We start from the raw sequence: 25,489 nt of genomic DNA on the forward strand, positions 1-25,489 counted from the left end.
AGATTAGAACATACAAGAGAAAAGCTTAGAATGGCTTATTTGTCATCCTACCTGAAGGTTGGCATGCAGGTTAGGAAGACCAACCATTCATTCCATGAATAATGTTTGTTAAGATCCATATTACTTGCTTTTCAATAAGGAATCCATGCCCTAAAGGAGCAAGTAATCTGGTTGGAGTTGTACAATATGCACACAAGGACATGACTCTAGCAACAAATAAAAGCTAAGCCAGATTGGTCTCATTTGACTATCTGTACTAAACAAACTGGGGCAGCTAGGTGGTACAGTGGATAAAGTGCCAGACCTGAAGTCAGGAAGACTTTTTTCTTAATTTCAAATCTGGTCTCAGACACTAGCTGTGTGACTGTTGGCAAGTCACTTAACCCTGTTTGCCTCAGTTTCCTCATCTGTAAAATAAGCTGGAGAAGGAAATGGCAAACCATTCCAGAATCTTTGCCAAGAAAACCCCAAACACGGTCAAGAAGAATCTGAAACAACTGAAAAACAACAATTTACCAAACTACTCAGAGTCTGTCTTAAATTCTCTATTTTTATTATTTGTGGGGCCAATTTATCGCTGAGTATTCCCATCATTATTTAGGTATGTATAGGACCATGAGGCAGGGGTAGGCGAATGCAAGATATGAGAAGAATTACATTGGCTAAAATGAAGATGAAAAGGAAAATTCTTAAAAAGTATGAAGTGCAGCCTTAGGGTATGGAAGAAGAAGAGGCAATCATTCTCCCCTTTCACACACTATAACCAAAATTAATCATCAATAAACATTTGTTAAAAACCTACTATGTGTCAGGTACTGTGCTAAGTGCTGGGGATACAAAAAGAGGCAAAATACAGCCTCTGCCCTCATGGAGCTTACAATCTAATGGGGGAGAGAACATGAAAACAAATATATATAAAACAAGCTATATACAGGATAAATGGGAAATAATTAAAAGAGGGAAAGGACTGGAATTAAACTGGGAATTTATAGGCTGGTTGATTCTTCCTTTCTGTGAACTACATTAGCACTTTGTCATTTCATGTTCTGATTTGTAGTATACTTACCTATACGTGCAGCCCTAAATTCCCAACCCCAGCACCCCCCCCATACATAACACTAGACTGTAAATCCTTTATATCTTTGTATTCTACCACTACCACTACTCCCACCCTACCTGGAAAAGTATAAATCACAAAGCAAGTAGGTTCTTTAAAATTCTGGTGAATTGAAGTGTTTATATGCGTGTGTAGCTGCTTCAAGTATTCAATAACCCCATGGGTAGTGGTTGGCCAGATCAAGAGTCAGACACAACTGAATTACTGAACAAGTGAGCTTTGTCCTTCTCCCTCATGTCAAGCTGCCTTCCATTCAGAAGTCTGTTGAGCCACCATCCCTTTCTTGTCCACTAAATTACCAGGCTGGGAGACTGACCCTTGGGACAGCCAGAGTAATAACTATCGATTATGATGCCTGGGGCAAAAGAAGAAGACCTCTGATCTTAGGACACCAGGCCCTTTTGTGGGAAATTCTGGAATACTAACCCCTATGATTAGAAAGTTTAGGACACAATGAAACCACTGCTGGAGAAGCTACCCCAGAGTGGAGAAGGCAGGAGAGAAGCTCATTTGGGTTTCAGCCATCACGGTGGAGAAGGGGGAGAAGAAATGTGCCTTCTGGTAGCTTCCTCCTTTAATTATTCTTGTCTACAAGGAGCTAAATTTAAGTTTTCCTACTATCTAGAAAACTATGTAAGTGTACTGGTCACCCCACCCTTATGGTTCTGAGACAGTAAAGGACATAGCTATAATCACTAATGCATGTGTCCCTGAGATTTACTGTAAAGCTGTTCTTTGCTTCTTTTTGCATTTTAATAAATGTTAAATGAATGAACTTTGAGTACATTTTAAAACGTCATCCAACATTTCCAGCAAATATTTAGAATAATCTCATTTTTCCTTCAGCTTATAGCCAGTACCTTAATGAAAATCACTCGATTAGATGGCTTTTCTTTGGGAAGAAATGTCAGAATTTTAAACATGTGTGATTGTAGATTTAGAGACGAAATGGATCTTCTAGGTCATCTAGTTCTGGGTCCTCCTTATGCAAGAAGAAAATGGAGGTCCAGTAACTTGCTTAAGGTCACTTGGGTAGTAAGTGCCAGAGACAGGATTAGAATCCAGGCCCTCCGGCTCCAAATCCAGCATCTTTCTACAGCACCTCATAAGGCTTATCTGATTGGGAACCTCATTCAAAAGAGCTACACACATCCCTTCTCCACCCCTGAAACCCTACATCAACATCACAGCAATTCTTTGCAATGCTCGATTTGTTTTATGTTCAGACTCACAAATGCAAGAGTATATTATTAACATGTTATGATGTATTCTTACCTGAACAGGGTGAATCCTGGTTTTGGTGCTTCCAATACCTTCCACAGTGGTGACTGCAGCCCCAAAGAGGGAGCATATAGGAATCAAGCAGGCTGTGACAGAGTAATGCCTTCAGGTTTTACGTAATAAAGAAAAGAAGTATTAAAACAATGAGAATAGTGATGTCTAATATGGGAGGGGAGGGATCTTAGCTAGGAGATAATTAAAATAGAAACAGTGTTCAGAATCAAAGGCTTAGACCTAGAAAGCACCTCCAGGGTCATCTAGAACAAATAAATGCACACCAAAGTTCCCTTTGGACAAAGGATTGATCCTGCAGTTAGTTGGCATGGTGGATAGAGCAATACATTTGAAATCAAGAAGAGCTGAGTTCATATCCTGCCAAGATACTTCCTAACTGAGTGATTTTGACAAATGACTATCTTTCAGTCTCAGTTTCCTCATCTGTAAAATGGGGATAATAATAGCATCTACCTCAGAGAGTTTTTGTGAGGATCAAATGAGGTAGTATATGAAGAGCATTTTTGCAAAGCTTAAATAACTATATAAATGTTAGCTATTATTATTTGCATTTTAGAATAAACCCAGCAGATGGTATTCTAACAATCTAATTTTTTCAACTATCTTGCTATATATTTCAAAAGTCAAAATGGTCCCCTTTTCTTGTTTCGTGTTCATCAGTTCAGAATTTATGATGTTGGCATTCAGATAACAAAACTACTCTTGCAAATATGTTGTCTTCAACACATAAGGATCCAGAGAGATTAGGCAGGAATTCAAATGATAATAACCTCAAGCTCCCTAGCCAGTAACAGAGAGCAATTATCTTCTTCCCATAAATACTCATTACCTCTAGGTAGACATGGATATCATTTACTCTTTCTCTGAGCAAAAGAATTATGCGAGCCAATTTCTGTCCTGAATTTTGTTCACTGTTCGAAGGAGCTATTGGCAACAGCAGCCCCAGGATTTTCAGATCTCATTTCTACCCTGTCTACAAAGACAGTCACTTAACATGGATTGCAAAATGTTACCCTAAATGGAAGGTTTCTGATGAACCAAGTTCAAACAAAGAATTGTTTTTTTTTCTTGCTTGAGTCAGGATGTTTTATTCACTATGTTCTATCTGTCTGTCTTTCTTTTGTAATCTGGAAATCTAAGTGACAGGTTCTACTTTTAATTAGAATAGAGACACTTAGGCTTTCTGTAAGCTAGGTAAGATGTATGCCACAAGAGTCTGAGAATAAATGCTATGAAAATAACGCATGTGCATGTGTACACATATACTCATATACATGTTATATATGTGTATGTATACACATATATATACACACACATGTGTGTACATGTACAATTATCCCTTCCATATCATGGGGGTTAGAGTGTGTTGCCTCCACAACCTGAAAAATCCACGTAAAATTTTTTGGCCCTGCCTTCATACCAGAGAAGAGCTCTGAATTTTTTTTTTCTTTTATGGGGTATTTTTAGCACCTTATTTTAAAATTTAAAAAAAAATTAAAAAATAAAATTTGGGTTAAGTATTTGGTCATAGGCTCTGTGTCATCTGCAGCTTCTGCAAAACTCCCCCAAAATTCTAATTTAATTTCTTATGCCAACCTGTGATACATTGAAATCGCTATGAGGAAGGAATAATTTTATACATATACACACATACATATGTGTTGATTTCCTTGATATAGAGAACTCATGCTGAGGAAATACCTTCTAGCAATGCAAATAGGTAACTCTTTGCAATTTATAATTTTAGCATTACCAGGAGTACAGAAAAGTGAAATGATTTGTGTAGGGTCACACAGCCAATGTGTGTCAGAGGCAGAATTTGAACCAAGGTCTTCTTGACTGCCTGTGGAGTCAGAAGAATTGCATTTGTTAACTACACATCTGACCAAGGTTACTTAATTCCCCTGGGTCTCAAGTTCTTCTAAGTGCATTTGCATTAGATGGTATCCTTTTTATTCTAAACCTAGAATCCTACATAATTAACATTTTCTCAGGACTACATACCTGATCTTCTTGTTACTAGAGTCATATCTTGATATCATCACTGTGCAGGCCCCACATCCTCCTCCTCCACAGCCATATTTGGTTCCTGTCAGACGGACTAGGAAAAAGGCAATCAAGGAAAAGAGGACTGGAATGTTTCCTTCTACAGATTCTCACCACTGTCATGACTTGTTTATGCATGCACAAAAGGAGACATTGTTTTTGTTTTTGCTTTTAAGTTTCCTGGTTATCCAACCCATAGAGACTCCATATTAAGGGAAGAGCAGTTAGAATTTACTCAGTACCTCAGGTTTCTGTCATAAACCACTTCATGAAAAGCATTTGCCAAAGACAAAAGTCAATCTTCAAATACTTTTTTAAAAAAAGTTTGGCAATCTCATTGGAGTCTGGAACTCTCATAATTCCCATCTCTGTTTACCTTGTTATATAGCCCAAAGTCTCAAGAACCGATCCACACAGAAGGCATGCTACTGTAGTTATTTTGAATATGAAGAATTTGCAAACATTCTGGCCCTTCTACAATCCTACCCCTTAGTTTAATTATTTATGATGTAAAAAAAACTTCAGTAGCAAAATGATTATAAATTGAAATTTTTTTTAAAAGTTAATGAGAAAATGGGCAGCAAACAACTTTTAGTCTCCACCTTTTACGATTTATTTATGTAACACTTATATTACTCCTCCCAATGAGAAGCACTGATTATGTCATTCTACTGCTCAAAAATATTCAATGGCTCCCTCTGCCTATTATATAAGGACTAAAAGCCTTAGCCTGGAACCTAACCAAACCTGTCTATCCAGCCTTATAACCCTCTCACTTTGTGCTCAAGCTGGACTTTAATACTTGTCCACCACATATATCCTATGCTTTTCCACCTTGGTGCCTTTGCTCACTCTGTTTCCTATGGCTAAATTAACTTCTCTGGTTTAAATTCCATCTATCCTTGAAGATCCATTCAAATGCTATCTTCTCTATGAATGTTTTCTCTATGAATGTCTCCCTTCAAAAAGGAACTCTTTTGACTTTAGTTTTCTCATTGTGTTTTGAAATTTTCTCAGGTACCAAACATGCCTTAAATCATACTATAGTTACTATTTGTAAATGTATTTGTGGATGTAATGTAGAAAACTGGAAAGAGCTATAGTTTTGGAATCAGAAGTCAAGAGTATAGTCATATTCATACCCCTTACTAGTTGGGTGACTTTGAACAAGTCATATTTTCTCTCTGAGCCTCAGTTCCCTCATCTGTAAAATGGAGATAAAAATTCTTGTATTACCCACCTTACAAGTTGTGAGAACAACACTTTACACCTTGTAAATGGGAAATATTATTTTACTCTCCCTACTAGATTATATGTTCCAGAAGAAAAAGGGGTAATACTATATATTTATCTATGCCTCTCCCTTAGAACTCAGCACAGTGATTGTATTATGTACTCAGTGGCATCAAACTCAGGCTGCCAGTTAAACTGTAATTTTAGATTGACAAGTTCTTTTGGTGGCAGAATTAGAGGAAGGGCAAGTGTTGGCTTCTTTGAGCCCCGAGGCCCAGTACACCCGGACTTAGGATGAATGAGAACTAGGGGAGTTATTGGGGATTACAGAACCAGTGTTCTGACAGGTATCAGATTTCTGGCAACTATTAGCTAAAGAGAGTGGGATCATTGAGTGTCAGAATCAGCCAGAAGAAAGGATTTGAAAGTAGTAGGCCTCTTTCTCTAGTGTTCTTCCACTTCCTTCCTCAGACAGACTTTCCTCTGCTCTCTCTCCCACAGGTGTGCATAGAGCACAGTCTCAGCACTAGGTATGCTCCCTCCTCCCCTCCTTAAGGTGGATGAGACAATGACAGTGGAAAACAGACTCAATTCTGAGGGCCAGGGGTATGGTTTGCCTAGTGTATGCTGTTGTGCATGTGTAAGCTTTTTCTCTTTCTCTCTTTCCTCTTCCTCACCTCTTTTCTAAGAGATACAGATCAGCAACTTTATAATTCAAAGTCTTAAAGAGTCACCTGAATTAAGTGACCCTTGGTCACAGAGGCAAGACTTGAATCCAGTTCTTCCTGACTTTAAGTCAAATAAACTTCTATGCCATGCCATCCTGCATATGTAAATATATCTATATATCTATATCCACACATATAAGGATATATAGATACTAGATGTTTTGCTATTCAAAATAATCTTTAATCCATGAGATGAGAGAGAAAGTAATTTGTCTCTATTACTCCCTATTTTCCCCTTCCCCACCATAGAAATCACCTTCATCAGTTGCTCTAATCTCCCAAATAAATAGAAGAATGTCTTTACTAATCCCTTGTCATTCTTCCTGAAGATTTTGACAGGGCAAGGAGTCACAGAGCTGTTAAGTCAGCTCCTTATGTTCTGTGCCCAAATTCCATGAGAGTTGTTACAGAGTCACTTCCAGGTCATTTCTATCAAGTTCCATTTCAGAAGGTGAAAGGAGAACAAGAAAGTGGGTAGAAGGTTAATTGTTCAATTTTTAATGAAAGCTAATCACTTAATTTTTAATGACATCTTCAGTTAACCGTATGAAACTACTCAAGTAAACATTGCAATGCAAGTCTCCTCTACTTTTTAGTATTTGTAATTTAAATTTCTAGCATGTATATGAAAGCCTTAGAAAATACAATCTTAATTTGAGCAAATTGCTGGAAAAAGACTATAATTTTTTCATAAGTTGACCTTACCATTGAGTAAAGACTAGATCATTTTCATTTGAACTTGGCCATGTCTTCCCTATTCAGTACTTTTAAAATGAAGTCTTTTAAACCAAATGTAAGACATCACATTTATCCTTATTAAATTTCATCTTACTAGTGTAACACTTACATGGATGATATCCTGAAAGATAACGCTATGATTCAGGACTCCCAACTGGCTGAAAGAACATAAAGCATGGTACTGAACCTCTGCAAAAGGGACTTCATTTGGTAGCAGACCCCCAGGGAGGGAGGTGGTAAAAGACAGGCACACATGCACACACACACACACACACACACACACACACACACACACACACCCCAAATACAGAGAGGATCAAGATGTGAACTTTTAAATGGTGGCTGAGACATTAGAGTCTCACGTACATATACATATATATAAACATGCATACACACATACATGCATATATACATATGTGTATATATGTGCCTGTATGTGCATGTGCATGTGTACACGTGTGTGTGTGTGTGTGTGTGTGTGTGTGTGTGTGTGTGTGTGTGTGTTTGAAGCCAGCTTTACCATATTCCTTGTCTTGCAACACTAGAAGCTGCTGATAGCAGCCCTCTCCTGGGTGGGACCATTTTCACTCCTATGGTTTGAGCTGAAATCTTAGCTGAAGATTTTACCCCTAGCTAAAGAGCTCAATTACTCTTTCATGCTTGAGTATTCAGTGGTATATTTTAATCTGTAGAACTTCTCAGATTTCTGTTTGTTGTTTTGCTTGGTTAAGTGGGTTCATTCACTATTTGCTCTTTGTTTAACAGAAACTGTTTTCCTTACTCTGTCTTTTGTTTGTTTGGTAGAAAGGGCTAAACTGTTGAGTGCAAGCTATGGGTCACTCTTGCTCTTAAGGGAAATCAGGGAAGTGGCTTTCCTTCTGAACCTCTAAAGATCACACTTCTAAACTACAGATATTTGAAGGATGGCAGATAGATATTATTCTAGTCACATACCCCTCTTACAAATGAGAAAGATCATCTATCCTGAATCATCAGCAGTCCTGGATCCTGGATGACTCTCCTACCCCAGAAAGGCTGCTGATGATATATGTATGGTCCCACCATACTCTCCACAAAGATAGGCCAGACTGCAGATCACATCTTATCTATACCAACCAGAAGTTGTGGGTCTGTATGTTTATGCCTATGTGAAGTCATAACTGCCTCTGTGTGTTAGGATCTATAGTATATTTGAAGTAAAGTAGCCTTGTACTTATTACCCATACTCTTATTACCCATGCTTGTATAAATGTCTGAGGGAGGGGCAGCTAGGTAGCGCAGTGAATGCAGTGCTCACCCTGGAGTCAGGAGGACCTGAGTTCAAATCCTACCTCAAACACATAACACTTACTGGTTGGGTGACCCTGGGCACATCACTTAAGCCCAACAGCCTCACCAAACAAATATATGAGTGCATTAGTTTTATTCCTGCTCCTCTTGAGTATTATCTCTCATGAATTACTCTTCCTTTTCCACTGGAAATCTTTCTAGATCCTGCCTGCTACTGTCTATGGTAAGTGACTTGATGAATGTGTTTATACATTGCCCTTTTCCTGACTTCATTTTCTGTTTAAAACTCTTTTAATAAGATTTGAAGTCTCCAGGCAAATATTCTTTACTGGCCCTCATTAAATCTACTACATGCCTAGACAAAAGCTCATCATCTCTGTAGCTTAAGGCATAGCCCAGAAATCCAAATCCTCTTCCTAACAGCTTTTCAATTCCCACATCAACCCTTCTTGTCTGAAACCCCTGCCTTAAACACCACTTAAGATCCTAAGGAATTAGAGAGGTCAAAATCAGTTACATCTCTACTCCTAGCCCTGATTTCATGAGAATTAGATATAGTGAACTTAACTTGACTTCTTTCTCTTTCTATAGCTTATATAGACTGATTCCTGGATTTCATAGGAATGTGATCAAAATGGTAGTCTCTCACACCAATTAAATTAGTAAAAATGATTAAAAGAGACAAATAGTCAATATTGGAGGAGATGTGGGAAGACTGGCATACTAATAATATTGGTATAAATAGAGAAGTGAATAGGTCCAACTATTCTATAAAAAGAAAAAAACTAGAATCATGTAAGAAAAATCACTAAAATGTTCATGCACTTTGACCCAGAGATACCACTACTGGGCATAGTGTTGTTTGTTGTTGTTGTTGTTTGCCCTTCATTCTCAAAGAGGACCAATGATATCAAGAGGGTGATGTCTTGACTTGTAAGTGAATTGGATTTAAGTGAAGAAGAGCTGTGTAAAGTCATCAGCCTCACTCTCTCCTCCAGAGTCATCAGAGTCCAGTGGCAAGACATAGGCCAGGATGACTGGCAATGGCCCTGGATGCAGTAGGAGACCTTGGCCTTTTTTAAGCTAGGGTCTTTTCCAGGTCTTGTCTAAGGCAACACCCATTCAGTAAGTAAAGGCTAGGTAAGAATGGAGGCAAAAGAAAGCCTAGTTTGCCTTCACAAAAGAATCACTCTGGAAGGGGAAGACCCTCACAGTTTCTGGCCAGAATAGAAACAATTGCTATTTACACTCACCCTGAGCCATCAGAACCCAAATAAGGAGCAAATGAGGCTTGGCTGGGACTTTTTACTGGCTAGTCAATGAGAGCCAGAGTAACTTGGGTTTAAAGGCAAGGTCAGGTAGCACCATTTGAATCCCAATGGGCTTTATTAAAGTCTGGTTTTCCAGACATATATTTAAAAAAATCATAAATGAAAACTTCATGAGACAAAAGAGTTAATTGTCACTGGGAATATACCTCAAGAACGTTAAAGACAGAAACAAAGACCCCATCTATACCAAAATATTCAAAGCAACATCTTTTGTAGTAACAAACACTATTAACAAAGTAGTGTCCATCAACTGGGGACTAGCAAAACAAAATGTAACACACAACCATAATGAAATGTTATTGCTTTATAAGAAAAAATGATTATGAGAAATTCAGAGAAAAATGGAAATTCTTTTATGAACCTATGCCAATCAAAGATAGCAGAGCCAAGAGAACAATTTACATAATGATTTTAATAATGCAAATGAAAATAAAACCTAAAAGGCAGGTGCAGGCAGATTAATTGCAGTGACCAATGCAGGGGGAAAAGAAGGTAATAAAACACATGGACATACCACTGGCAGAGAGGTGCCGAACTGCAGGTGCAAAATGCTGTAAATGCTGTCAATAGAGGTATGTTAACTTTATTGGTGTGTTGAACTGTTTTGTTTGGTGTTTTGTTTCTTTGTGCAATGTGGGGAGAAAACGTATCCGGAAATTTATATGGCATAAAGACAAAAGGCATCAATGAAACCTTTTTTAAAAGCACTAAAGGATGGTCAAATATGAATAGTTGGTCTGTGGGAAACCCAAAACCAAAATTATAGCTATCTATTGTCTAGAGTAGAAATCTGAGGGAAGGCAAATGCTCTAGCAAGAGTTTACAGGTAACTTCACTTGCAGGTAAGGCTAGCCTTAAGTCAAGAGCCCTAGAATTTAATTCAACAATTACAAAGTTCCTATTACTATGCTAAGTGTTGAAGCTGTCTGGCTGAGACTCAGGCCATATTCCTTTTTACTTGAGCAATTTGGGTCCTCTTTTCATTCCTAGGCATGATTAGGATGCTTTCTGAAAAAAAGCCTATCACAGTCAACCACCTCTAAAACTAAAAGAGGTAAAGAAGCTAGGTGGTATAGTATATAGAGCTCCGAACATAGTCAGGAAGACTTGATTTCAAGTCTGACCTCAGACACTAGCTATGTGACTCTGAGCAAGTTAATTAACTTCTATCTGACTCAATTTCCTCATCTGTAAAATGGGCATAATAATAGCACCTATTGCCCAGGGTTGTTGTGAGGATAAAATGAGATAATTTGTGAAGCCCTTTGCAAACCATATGGCGCTATATAAATTCTGGCTATTAACCACCTAAGGCCTTCAAACTATACCTGTGGTGTCAAAGAATATGTTTCTTGGCTTATGACTACTTCCTTCTTTTTTGATGACTTCCAGCTTCCTGAAAGAATGGACCGACTCAAAAATGCCTTTTTACGTCCCTGTAGTTTCACTTGGTGGTGAGTTCGTTCATTATCAGCCACAATAATTCAAAGAATTTTGATGATCAGAAAGGCTCTTCCTAGCTATAGCTTTCTCCTGCCCTGGACTGGTCTGCTGCTGCTACCTCTTTTCCCTCCTTCTTTGCCCGTTTGTGTTGCTTTAGTTAAGCTCTTGAGTCTTGGACTCCCTTGGGATATTGCACTTTCAACAAGGTATCATGCAAGGAAAGGCCTAAGTCTTCCAGAATATTTTGTCCAACTTGGTCATCAATATAAAATATCATATATAAAAGTTTGAAGTAAAGTTAGCCCAATAAAATGCCAAATAAAATGCATAAACAAAAGGATACGCTTTTTTCTCAAATAGAACAATAAATTTACTTCAGGGTCTGCATTCTTCTCAATCACCTATATAAAGAAAGTTATTATACAGCATTAAATTAATTCAAATTTTCATTGAAGAGTTGTTTTTATTTTTGCTTTTTGCAATAGCTCATTGAATTTGGGGGGGGGGGAAGATTGGTCTCATTCAAATTCCATGCCTCCAGTAAAGAAATTACATACTACCACATTGTATCTGGCTTATGTTCAATAAATTAAGTGGTAACCCACAACATTTCAGATCCCATGACGAGACCAGTCTCAGAGAAAATAAAAGGTTATGAAATGCTGCATAAAAATAAGCATTTCTGTGTGTATCCTGATCTCCAAAAGGTGAAGAACAAGGGGAGGGCCTGACTGAGTTTTAACCCGGCAGAAATCATGTTATATTTTCTCTGTTCTTCAACTGAGCATCTGAAAGGTTACAGAGACTTGTGATGGCAGTGGTTGGTACTATAGTGTCCTTTCAGCCCCTAGAGAAAAACTAAGAAGGCAAAGGTTGCTGGCACACTCAAAGAAGAGGACTTTTAAAATGCACTTAATATGCATTTAAAATACAATTCTACATTTGGGTTGACTACATTAATTACTCAGAAGACCTGGAGTTATAAAGCAGTGCTAATTCATTTCACTCATATTGGAGTTTTGTTTGTGTAGCTTGTAATGGTCTAATTATGCTATATAGACTGAATGATGTGAGAACTAGAGATATTTTCTACCTGGTAAGTGAGAAAGGACACTCAACTGAAAGCCTCTGCTTTCTTTGAGTTAAGGGAGACCAGGTCAGGCTTCTCTACCTCTTTCTGCTTGCTCATTTGAGCCAGAAAATTGGAAAACATGGATGATTTCACCTCAGGGAAAGCTTCAAGGACTTGAAAAGCAAAGAAATCCGTATTAGTACATAGTACATGGTTCTTTTTCTAGAGCTTATGAATTAAAAAAAAAAGAGCTAAAAAAAAAAAGGAAATTTGGCCCATTTTTGTAGGTGCCCAAATGAACAAGGAGCAAAAGTTGCAGCTGAGAAATTAGTTCTTGGCTGCCTGACCCTTTAGATATGGGATTCATTTATCAACAAGACTTCTCTCCCTGACAGTTTGGACATGTTGGAGTTTTTTGTTTTGATTTTTTGTTTTTTTGAAAGGCTTGTCAATGATGAGACCTTCAGGGCTTTTTTTTCCTCCCCTTTTCTTAAGATACTGCTTGAGAATTTAGAAAACTTCCATCAATGTAAAATTAAAGCAGCTAAGGTATTTTTTTTTCTTTTCCTCTGAGGCTTTTGTTGTTGCTCTTGGGTATACTTTAGCAACCACAACCTGATTGAGCAATTTCTGCATCTTGCCGTTAGACAAACACATACCGACACAAAACCTGCCCTGCTTCAGAAGGAAGGGCCAAAAAGCCTCAAAACCCCTGAACTTCCCTAATGAGAAGTTTAATTTCACTATTCAGTTGAATACAAGGACAAGAACAACCTTAAGACCCCTCAGGAATACTTACATCTGCATATCTTAACATCCTCTACAAACAGAATGAACATCTCTATTTCACAGTCAGAAAAAGAGGGCCATATATTATAAAATATTTTTTTCATGGTCACATAGCAATTCACACTTAGCATCCACCCCTTCCTCAACTCTTGGCTACCTTGAGCTTTGGTTCTCCTTTATCCAATATTTAACAATAATGACAATAAAAACTTACCTTTCTTCCATTCACAAAGAAAACCAGTGCATCTGACGTCTCAGAATGAGACATCATACCTCCAAAACTAGATCTTGACATATAAATTAGCTAAAAGTCAAGAGGTTCTTTTAAGAATGTGACCTGATTGTGTCGAGTGAAGAAAAGTTAAAGCACCTATTGAGAAATAAGCAACAGGATTCAAGAGAAGAGGTCAGAATTTTTTTTGATCTTCTCTGCATTTAAATACACCAATCATCTCCTGTCCTTAAAAATCTCCCCACTCTTTTTTCTTCTTCATTTCCTCCTCTCCTAAGCAAATGTGAAAATTAAAACTAGATTTAATTCTTACATAAGGCACTCAGCTTCCTCCCCTTTTCACAGAAGGCACACCTTGCTGCCCTTGAGGTAAGGGTATGACTGTTACACTCCTAGCAGTGAGAAAAGATAGAAATCAGTGGAATGAAATTGAAATGACTCAGGACACTAAGCTAAAATGCAAACAACTTGTTGCATTTTCACGGTGCTAAATTTGAATAATTAGAGAGATTATTAAGCCACCTTGTAGACCAGTATTTTAAAAGCATTTGAAGATATTCAATTAAACAATAAAGGTTCTTCTTGTAGTCAAATGAAAGTAGGGCCTAAGGATTCTGTCTGCAGAACTGGCTTTACAGCCAGGTGGGTTGCTTTTAGGTTGGACTATTTCCAGTACTCTTATTTTTTCATTCAACAGGTTTTACAACTGGTCCAATATCTACCTCTAGGATTTCTTGTTTTGGTTTTCTGTTGCTTTGTTTAGACAACTACAAATACTTTCTTGTATTTTCTAAGTTAAAATGTTGATTGTTACCTTAAAATGATGATCAGTTGCATTAATTCAAGAAACTTAGTCATTGCTCCTATATTTGTGTACTTATTAATGGCAAAACACAAACTAATATCAACAAAAAAGGGGGATCAGCAAATACATGACCTGATATTCTTCTATTCTAAAATAGAATAGTTGGTTAATTTAAATAAAAAGGCATGCCTTTTGTATGGTTGCACATAAAAGTATTAGTTGAGTCTGTGTCTGATGAGGTCTAGAGGTTTAGGGGTGCTTGGACCCCAAGATCATGACATATGGGTCTTGTCCAAAAGAATTCAACACAAGCCTTCTTTTAACCAATGACAAGGTTTATTAAAGATCTGTCATATTGGCCAGACTCTTAAGGAGTCTGAGCACCTGTGAGCTGTTGGCTAGATTGTAAGAATCTGAACACCTTAATGGAGACAAGATGGACCTTATATACAGAAAGGCTATGGGAGGGATCTAGGAGTGGCCAAGTAGTTTGTGAGGTAATAGAAGGCCAGGGACCTGGGCCACATGGCCAAGGGAGAATGGAGCCTAGATAGAATTAAGGGTGGAAAGTGGCCATTGGGAGGTAAGACAATGGAGGGCTAGGTTAGGTTAAGGGTAACAGAGAATTGGGAGATTGGGTATAACCACAATGCAATGCCACTTGATGGGATTATAGCCTCAGGGGAACACCAGAGATTTGGCCATGTGGGAAAGTCCAGGGTTTTTTCCTTTTTGGGGTCTAGATCCCATCCTCATCAGGTCCCTGGTATATGTAATTTAAAAGTGGAAATTCATACAGGTTTTCATTTTATGATAGGAACAAATGGCTCCCATTACAGCAGGACATATTACTTAACAAAAGCATAAATGAATGGTGATCCTTAATAATATAAATGTAAGCAGGCCCTTAATCAGGAATTTCTTAATTATTATTCAATGTTATGGACATTGCTTGGCTTTTGTTCTTTTGCTATATAAATATTAATAGGTGTAGATATGTGCTTTCTTTGACCCAGGGTGTAGCCCCACCCATAAGGGGCTCTGGCTCTGGACCTTAGTTGACTGGGTTCTGTCCTGGTGGAGTCTGACCTCAAAGGGAAGGCATAAGGATTTTCTAGTTCTCTCTGGTTCTTTATGCCCTCATTCCACAATAGAACTCAACAGAAAATCTCTAAAACAAAGTTTAAGAATAGTTTTTGTCTAATGTGTTTGCCAAAAGTATTGACAGCCCCTTTGACAAAGGTACTCACCTGAACAAAGTAGCAATCAAGTATAAGACAACTATTTACTCCCTCTACCACAAGAAAAATGCTCAAAACACAAAAGTTCCACAAGTGCACATACTACAACATAAATTATAACCTATTACTTCTATTATACTCTTCTAGAAAGTAAGGATTCTTGAGAGACTTATGAGACTACTGAACAGATATTTCAAATTCACCTTGGTCAGTTGGTCAGTCAGCAATCATGTATTGACCACCAACTAGGTGTCAGGCATTGTGCTAATCAGTGGGGATGCAAAAAAAGGCAAAAAACCCAGACTCTACTCTCAAGGAGCTCACACTCTAAAGAGACAATAGGTAAACTATATACAAACAAAATATATGCAGAATAAAGTAGAGATAATCTCAGAGGGAAGACACTAGCATTGAGGGATTGGCTTCTTATAGAAAGAGGGATTTTAGCTGGGACTTGAAGGAAGCTAGGGAGGCCAGGAAACAGATATGATGTAGAGAATTCCAAGCATGGAGGAAGAGCCAATGAAAATGCCTGGACTGAGTAGATGAAGTACTTTGTGCAAGGAATAAAAATGAGGCTATTATTACTGGACTGCAGAGTTCACCAACATGAGTATAGTGTAAGAAGACTAGAAAGGTAAGAGAGAGCCAAGTTATGAAGGCATTTGAATGTCAGAAGATTTTACATTTGATTTGGTAGGTGCTAAGGAACAACTGGACTTTACTGAATGAAGGTTGGTTGAGGGAGGTGGGGAGACACAGTCAGACCTGTGTTTTAGAAAGATTACCTTGATAGCTGAGTGGAGGATGGACTGGAAGTGGGAAGAAACTTGAGGTAGGCAGACCAACCAACAGGCTATTGTAATAGTCCAGGCATCATGCAATAAGGGCCTGAATTGGCGTGATGGTAGGTAGTATCAGAAGATAGAAGGCGGGCATACGTTAGAATTGTTACAAAGGTAAAATTGATAGAATTTGGCAAGAAATTGGATATAGGGGGAGGTGAGTGAGACTGTGGAGTTAAAGATGATACCTAGGTTGTAAGCGTGACTGACTTGGAGGATAGTCATGTGCTGAGCAGTAATAAAAAAATTGAGGAAGAGAAGAAAGTTTGGGAGGGGAAAATGATGAGTTCAGTTTTGGACCTGCTGAGTTTTAAATGTCTATGGGACACTCAGTTCAAGATGTCCAATAAGCATATGGGAATTGGATACAGGAGGTTAAGAAAGAGGTTAGGACTGGGGATAATTTGATCTGGAAATCATCAACATGGAGATAATTAAATCCATGAGATCTGATGAGATCACCAAGCAAATTAGTATATATCTTGAATCTCTATTGTCAGAGCTTCAACTGAAGGTCAATATCTTCTGGCCAGCCATGCCTGCATGGCTCATCCTCCAGGTGGTGCACTTCTTTGGAGCAACCTTTCTTACTGGCCTTAATGACCTCTTGAATTCACAAGGTAACTGCTAAGGCTTGAAACCTTTGTTTCTCAGTAACCTCTGCTCAGGGAAAGAAATATAAAACAGAAAAGGCAGCCAGAGACTTGACATTCTATATCATGACTACCTAGACAAGCACAGTTTCTTCCTGCCATGTATGTATAGCTGCCATAGCTGCTGCAGGGGAAAGAGAAGAAAGAAAATAATTCCTCTTTTCCTTGCCAGAATTCAAGTGAGAGCTGGAAAAATACTAAGCAAAACACTCAAAAAAAGAAAGAGGGGTAGAGGCTTTGTCCTTTCCTTTTAAAGACTACTGAGTGAGTAGTTCTGCCTGCTTCACTCACCAATCCTCTTCTACACAACCCAATCATAGGGACTAATGAAGAAACAGTTGCATCACCCTAAAGGATAAATCCTTCAGTGCTGACCCTCTCCCAAATCACAGGGACCAATAAGAAACCACTGGCTATATATACCCTTCAGCAAGGTATGTCCCACCACAAGAGGCCAGAGTAGAGGGAGGTCCATCCCTATTTATGTTCCATAGGGTGGTCCACAGTGCACACATAAAAAAATAAAAAAAGATAAATATCACTTCCAAAAATCCTAATATGATAACCCATTATGGAATGGAGTTGGCCTCTTGAGTGTCTTGAATGGAGTTGAGCACAACTTCAGGAAGGTCCTACCAAGGGAGAAAGTCTGGACCTAGTGATATACTATAATATGTGCTATCCAGAGACAAGTCCTGTTACATTGAGAGAGGCTTGCCACATACATAGCTCCAGGATGAAATGTTGCTACAACAACCCTCAAAGACCATTTACCAAATAGAAGAGGAAGGGTTATCTACCTGTTACTAGTGGAAAATGTAAAAATGTATCACATAGATGTGGATATACATTGAAACAGAATGTATTATATGTGTGTATGTGTGTGTGTGTGTGTGTATCTCCAGTATCCACATACATGCACATATATTCTTATACTTTTATATTTATATCATATATAACTTAATTTGAAAAGCATATAACTCCTTAAAAGTGTGTGTGTGTATGTGTGTTGTGTTATTGGAATATTATTTTCAATCTCTTTGGTCCCCATCAGTGGCAATCCAATAACTATACGTCAAAGATAGAAGGCCAAACCAAAAGCAAAGAGATTAGCACACTAATGCTGATGGCAGTTTCAGCTTTCTAGAATCTAGATTTGATTTTCATAACCTTTCATAGATTACAGAGCCAAAGCAAAACATTTCACAGGAGGAAGAGGAGAAAAAAGGAGAATCAGGCAAGATAGAAAGGGTTGCATTTGGAATGCAACTGACAAGATTTATTATCAGAATAAGAAAATATTCCCTCTTTAGGGCAAGAGCCTGAAAGAAGAGACCAAATACTTTTATAATTGTAAAAGAAGCAAGGACAAGTAGCTATTACAAGAGTGAACGAGATTACCATATCCTTGCAACATTTTATTTCTCCTTCAGTTGGAACTGGGTATGTTCTACTAAGCTGTTACAAAATAACTGTGTTTCCTACTTTCCCCTACAGTGAAAACACATAGGCACACATATACATATGTATATTTTCCTCTGAATTTCACATAATGCTTTGCACCTTTGCATTTATTATGCCCTATCATGTGCATGCATGAACTTTTGAGGAGTAATATATTATTCAAATTAGGTTATAAGTAGGAAAGGCAACTGAAGTATTTGAGTTTTGCTTAACATAGTGAAAGTTTCTTTAAACTCCTGAAGTTCTTCCTAGACTAAAAATACTGTAATAACCATCTTCCTGCCGTCAATTCTTAAGAAAGAAGTTACCTTCACTGAATTGACCCATTTCCTTGAAACTTTAGCCAATAGGCTTGCAGAGTGTGAAATAGCTCTGGGCAGGATAAAAATGTAACTAGGGAACATTACAATAACATAAGATTGAGTATAGACAAGATCTTGATGAAATGATGAGGGTGTGTTGACTGTTTCTTGGAACCTGATTCTTCTCCATTTCACCAAGTGTGTTATCTTGAAATAGATTTATTATGATTGTACATTTATAGCTTATATCAGATTCCTTCCCATTTTGGGGAGGAGGGAAAGGAGGGGTGGAGGGAGAAAAAAATTTGGAACTCAAAATCTTATAAAAGTGAATGTTGAAAACAATCTTTACATGTAACCAGAAAAAATAAAATACTATTAAGTGGGGGGGAAGAAATAAGTATATTAAAATAATGACATTATATGTGTTCTTTCCCCATTAAAATGTGAGTTCCTTGAAAAAAAGACTGTCTTACTTTTCTATTTGTATCCGCAACACTTTGCATATAGTAAGTACTTAATAAATGTTTCATTTATTCATTCATTAAAACAATGAAGGATGGTAGTAACTGTGACCAAAGTGTTTTAATAATTGTATATATTTGGCACAGATTCATTTTGAAATCAGTTTTTGAATAAGATACAAAAGACAGAATTCACCTCAAATTTCATTGGCAGTCAATTCCAATTAGAAGGTGACATCTGTGCAAAAATCCTGTTTAACTTGATAGCTATGAGGTAGTGATGGGGGCGGGGCCCAAGCCAAGATCTTCGCCCTTTGCCCCAAAGGGAATCTGACTCACAAACCCCAGACCCTCATCTCCCTTGAAAGCCCTAGCTTACCTTTAGATCTTATTCAGATGCACCTTCAACCCTTGCCCTGAATAGAATCTGGCTCCTGTTTGTCTACAGGACCTGGAAAACCCTTAAACCTTCAAATTTCCTAATCGACTCCCCTCATATCCCTTTGAAAGCTTTGGGCTCCCTGTTGTCTACAGACCCCAGCTCCTCATCTCCCTTTGAAAGCTTAGCCTTACCTTTTAATCTTATTCAGATGCACCTTTGCCCTAAAAGAATCTGGCTCCTTTTGTCTGAGCCCCAGAAAGGCCTTACTCTGGTCTCAAATGGTTCCTTACTGACTCCCCTTATTTCCCTTTGAAAGTCCTAGCCCCACCCTTTGATCTTGTGCAGATGCCTTTCAAACTTCTGCCTTCCTGTTCCCTCCATTAGCTATTCCCATTGTCTATTCAATCTCTCTGACCTCCCCAATTAGAATTCTTACCTAGACCCATTTCCCAACCCCCTTCTCTGGCCACCCAAAGTTACTTTAGTATTTAAGATACACCTTGGCCCTCATTCAGATGCTGAGAATCTCACGTTCAAAAGGCTGAGAACCTCTCATACCTGCTGACTTTATGGGCGTCACCCTGGCCTATATGTTTTACCACTAATAAACTTTTCCTCTGGCTGAAGAAGATTTGAGTTGAATTCTTTCAGGCAAGGCCTGGTACCGTGATCTTGGGGTCCCAGCACCCCAAAAAGTCCTAGACCTCTTCAGTAGAATGTATCTGCTGTTATGAATACCTTTAGGCCTACTGATCCTAAAACAATGTTTGCTCAGACTAAAGCAAGAGGAGAATCCATTCACATGAGGAAAAAATAGAAGGGTCGTACTAATGTTGGGCGTGCCACTGGTTTGCTTTATTACTGAACAGAATGTGGTGAAAACCCCTCATAAAATCTAAACTCAAAATACAGGCCTTTTTCCCAACTGTGTGAACAAATGGTTGTATTGCATCTGCAGGGGGCCCTGGGGGTGGGGGGGACAGGAATTTTGCAGGGGTCTGCAGAATTCGAACATTTCAAGATAACCACATCTGTTTGTCACTGTCTCCTGGAAGATTTATCGTGTGTATCTTCAAGGCTTGTAACTATGGGATAAGGGGAAGGGGGTTGGGGAGGTGAACTGTGGTAGGGACCTATAAAAATCTGCTGTACCTGTGTTCGGCAAGATCTGGCACTGAAATGTTTTCGGTGTGAGCCACCCTTTCTCACGAGATCATAATAAAAATTCGTTTCTGCTTTTTAACTTGAGAAGCCTCTGATTTTAATTTGGAAATAAGGATAGCTGTCCCACACATTACTATGGGGAAATTTTTTCTCATTCTTGTGCTTCTGTGTCCCTCACTGTAACATTGTTGTCGTTGTTCAGTCACTTCAATCGTGTCCGATTTTATGCGACCCCCCATTGGGGGATTTCTTGGCAAAGATACTGGAGTGTTTGCCATTTCCTTCTCCAACTCATTTTACAGATGAAGGCAAACAAGGTTAAGTGACTTGCCCAGGGCCACGCAGCTAGCAAATGTCTAAAGCCACATTTGAACTCAGGTCTTCTGACTCCAGGCCTCCTCGTACTCTTTTCACTGCACCTCCTAGCTGCCCCCAAGCTCTAATATAGAGATTTCTAATGGGTTTTGCAAAGAATATTAAGATCCTTGATTGAAAAAGCTGTCCTGTGAAATCTTGAAGTTGTTTTTTGTTTTCATTTTTGCAATCATAGAAAAAGTTTTTTTGGACATCTATCTCCCTACAGGAACCTTCCATATTTTATAGCCTTATGTGTAATATCAAGCATACCCTTCCCATGTAGGATTTCAACCAACCTAGCCTATTATTTATTTGTATGTAAAGTCCCAAGCCATAGTTTGGTTGTTTTTTTTTTTTCTGGCATTAGTGATGAGGTCTAGATTCTTGGGGTTCTGGGACTCTGAAACAGCACAATGGGTCCTGCCCAAAAGAATTTGACCCAAATCTTCTTTCAGCCAGAGACAAAGTTTATTAGGAATTAACCATACTGGCTAGACTCTTAAGGAATCTGAACACTAGCGATGCCTAAAGGCAAGCAGGCATAAGGAAGCCTCAGCATTTAAATGAGGGCCAGGATGAATCTTATATACACTCAAATAATTTTGCATGTTCAGGGGAGGGGCTGGGAGAAAGATCCTGAAGCTCAGATGAGTTTAGGGAGAATTCCAATTGGAATATCTGGGAGGTTGAATGGACATGAGAATAGATAATGAAGGAAACTGGAAGGAAGAGGTTTGAATGGGGTCTGGATAAGATCAAAGGTAGGAAATATCTTCATTAGATTTTCAAAGGGAGATTGGGAGAGCCCATAAGGAAAAGCCATAGAGTGGAGTATAGCCTCAGGTAACTGTTTGAGACCAGAGTGAAGCCAAAGAAAGTTTAAGGGTTTTCTGCGGCCTGTAGACAAATGGGACCCAAATTTTCTTTTTTGGGTGAGAGGCAAAGGTCTTGGCTTAGGCCCATACCCTGTCATCAATATCCAGTTAATTTAGTTGACTCCTGAGCATCTTCCCTCCCAATTAGTAACTGAGTTTCAACTTTAAATTGTCTTAGTCTAGTTTTGCTACTATTGTTGTTCAGTGGTTCAATCATTTATGACTCTTTATGACTCCATAGACTATAGCAAACCAGGTCCTTCTATCCTCCACTATCTCCCAAAGTCTGTCCAAGCTCACATTTATTGCTTCCATGACACTATCTGTCCATCTCATCTTCTGCTTTCCCCTTTTCCTTTCACCTTCAATCTTTCCCAACATCAGGGTATTTTCCAATGAGTCCTGTCTTCTCATTATGTGGCCAAAGCATTTAAACTTCTGCTTTAGTATTTGACTTTCCAGTGAATAGCCTGAATTAATTTCTTTTGGTATTGACTGATTTGATCTCCTTGCTGTCCAAGGGACTCTCAAAAGTCTTCTCCAGCATCACGATTCAAAAGCGCCAATTCTGTGGTGCTGTTTTCCTAATAGTCCAACACTCACAGCCTATACATCGCCACTGGAAAAAACATAGCTTTGTCTATATGGACCTTTGTCAACAAGGTGATGCCTCTGCTTTTTAGTATGCCTTCCAGATTTATCATAGCTTTCCTTCCAAGGAAGAAGCATCTTTTAATTTCATGGCATTGCCATAGGCAGTGATCTTTGAGACCAAAAATATGTAATCTGACACTGCTTCTGAAGAGGTCTAGGACTTTTGGGGTGCTGTTGGGGAGCACCCCAAGGTCACGGTACCAGGCCCTGCTGAATGAATTCAACTCAAATCTTCTTCAGGCAGAGGAAAAGTTTATTAGTGATAAATCATATAAGCCAGGTGACACCCGTAAGGACAGGTGAGCATGAGAAAAGCTCACCCTTTGAGACATGGGAGATTCTCAGCCAGGTGACGCCAGTAAAGACGAGCGGGCATGAGAGGTTCTCAGCCTTGTGGGCCTGAGATTCTCAGCATCTGAATTGGGGTCAGGGTGGATTTTTATACACTGAAGTAACTTTGGGTGGCCAGAGAAGGGGGTTGGGGAAAGGGTCTAGGTAAGAATTCTAATTGGGGAGATCTGAGAGATTGAATAGACAATGGGAATAGCTAATGGAGGGAACAGGAAGGCAGAAGTTTGAAAGGCATCTGCACAAGATCAAAGGGTGGGGCTAGGACTTTCAAAGGGAAATAAGGGGAGTCAGTAAGGAACCATTTGAGACCAGAGTAAGGCCTTTCTGGGGCTCAGACAAAAGGAGCCAGATTCTTTTAGGGCAAAGGTGCATCTGAACAAGATTAAAAGGTAAGGCTAAGCTTTCAAAGGGAGATGAGGATCTGGGGTCTGTAGACAAGTGGGAGTCAGATTCCCTTTGGGTCAAAGGCCAAAGATCTTGGCGTGGGCCCCGCCCGCATCAGTTCCATTTCTTCTCCTGTTTGCTGGGAAGTGATGGAACCAGTTGTCAGCATCTTAGTTTTGTTTTGTGTTTATGTTAAGCTTCAAGTCAGCTTTTATACTGCTGAAGAGGTCTAGGGGTTTTGGGGTGCTGGGACCACAAATATCTCTGCTAAATGCCTTGCAGTGTTTGTCATGAGTCTCTCTTTTTCCTTTCAGAATTCATTATAAATCACAAATTCATTATAAATAAATTATAAATTCAATATAAATAAATATTTTGATAGTACTTGGTTCAGATAAGTCACAGAATTTATTCCTCTATAAGTAAAAATATTTCTAACTATACTGCCTTTGGCCCTAAGCACTTTTTTTTCTTTTTTCCTTTGGTCTTTTAGATGACAGATATATCAAATGAGAGAGGAAGCATTAAACAATAGTGGTCACTAGAGTTTGGTGACCTATAAAATAACTTCCCAGAAATGTCTCATAACTCGAATGGCAACCTAGTGATATCTGCAGTGATCCTGGGCACCCTCATTTCATGAGTGAAGTATCAAAGCTCAATGTGACTTGAATTCCATTTTGCAGCCTTCCCTTTATCACAACTTTATCCCCTTCTACTCCATACTACAATAGAGTACCTATCACCAGATACCTGGCTGAGAGGGGAGGTCCCAGAAAAGTCATAGGATCACAGATTTAGAGCTGCAAAAGGTACATATAGATTAAGTGAATTAAAATGACTTTTTTGGTCTTTCATGTCCTTAACAAGATCTTTTCCACAACTTCTTATGTACAAGTCATCATTAATTGCATGGTGCCACTTTTATTTTTCTTATTTTTTTAATATATTTTCTTTTTCCCCAACTACATGTTAAAACAATTTTTAACATTTGTGAGAGTCAGGTAAAGGTTAGATTTCCACAGAGAAAGAGAATAATGCAGAGATTTAAAGAACAAAGGTCCCAGGAAGTGGTACACTGTAGGTGGGCTGGGCTTGACCAATAGGAAGTAAGTGGATTGTTCCAAGAAGACCCCAAAATCAAGATAAGGGTCAAGCCAGCTCAGACCAGTTGGGGTCAACCTGAGGACACCTGAAAAGTGCTAGTGCGCCTGCTTAATGAGCTTCATTACTATTATCTGACACATCCCGCATAAAATTGGAGCCTCATTAACGAGTCATGGAATGTATGACCAGGGGAGGGGGAACATACTTGATCATGTCAAGGGGAAACATGTTAGGAGGGGTGTGGCCTGGGAAGGGGTGGACCAATCCCAGCCTGGGAGGTTTCGCGCTGAATTCAACTGCATAAAAGCACACTTGCCCTTACACTCAGGGCCCACCCCTCCTGAAGAGGGGTGGAGCCCGCTTCTGGCCAGAAACGTCTAAATCCTCTGGACTTTCTTTATAATAAATTTTCTTGATACTAAATTTTTGGTGTCAAGCCTATTTCTAACACTTTTTTTAAAAGTTTTGAGTTCCAGATTCTATTCTTCCTTATGCTCTCCCCTGTACACGATGATAAACAATCAGATATAGGTTATACACGTGCAATCATGTAAAACATTTCCATATTAGTCATTTTGTACAAGAAGATTCAAGTAAAAGGGAAAATATGAAAGAAAGAAAGAAAATGAAAAATAGCATGCTTCAGTCTGTATTCAAACAATATCACTTCTTTATTTGGAGGCAGATAGTATGTTTTATCATTGGTCCTTTGGGATTGTCTTGCATCATTGTATTGCTGAGAATAGCTAAGTCACTCACAATTCTTCATGGAACAATATTGTTGTTTCTGTGTACAATGCTCTCCTGGTTCTATGTTCTCCATTTTTGCATTGGTTCATGTAAGTCTTTCCAGCTTTTTTTTCTGAAATTATCCTGCTTGTCATTTCACATAGCATAATAATATTCCATCACAATCACATACCACAGCTGGTTTAGCCATTCCACAGTTGCTCAGCAGGTGCCACCTTTAGCAATAAGTACAGCTAAGGCTGATCACTAGACAGAATTATCAGGGAATCCACACCTACTTAATAGGGAAAAGGCATTTATTTTATCTGGTTACTTACTATCTTCAGTGATGATGTACCTTAGTTAGAGGAGCTCATCTTTAGAAGACTTCTAGTGT

The 25,489-nt window shown here is 38.7% G+C and overlaps 1 protein-coding gene across 1 annotated transcript in view; it reads right to left on the reverse strand.

The window, feature by feature from the left end:
* The window catches only part of LOC110207269 (aldehyde oxidase 3-like), a 108,644-nt gene extending 94,995 nt beyond the window's left edge, over positions 1 to 13,649 (reverse strand). The window contains exons 1-4 of the mRNA XM_020984898.2: positions 13,298 to 13,649; positions 11,566 to 11,623; positions 4,418 to 4,514; positions 2,393 to 2,501 (exon numbers count right to left, since the gene is read on the reverse strand). Coding sequence (XP_020840557.1) covers positions 2,393 to 2,501; positions 4,418 to 4,514; positions 11,566 to 11,623; positions 13,298 to 13,378 — 345 coding nt within the window. The 5' untranslated portion in view covers positions 13,379 to 13,649. The remainder of the gene's footprint in view (positions 1 to 2,392; positions 2,502 to 4,417; positions 4,515 to 11,565; positions 11,624 to 13,297) is intronic.
* Between the last annotated feature and the right edge of the window lie 11,840 nt (positions 13,650 to 25,489).

The sequence above is a fragment of the Phascolarctos cinereus genome, unplaced genomic scaffold (assembly GCF_003287225.1).
Source record: "Phascolarctos cinereus isolate Bilbo 61053 unplaced genomic scaffold, phaCin_HiC Scaffold_726;HRSCAF=1367, whole genome shotgun sequence".
In the NCBI taxonomy this organism is placed as follows: Eukaryota; Metazoa; Chordata; class Mammalia; order Diprotodontia; family Phascolarctidae; genus Phascolarctos; species Phascolarctos cinereus.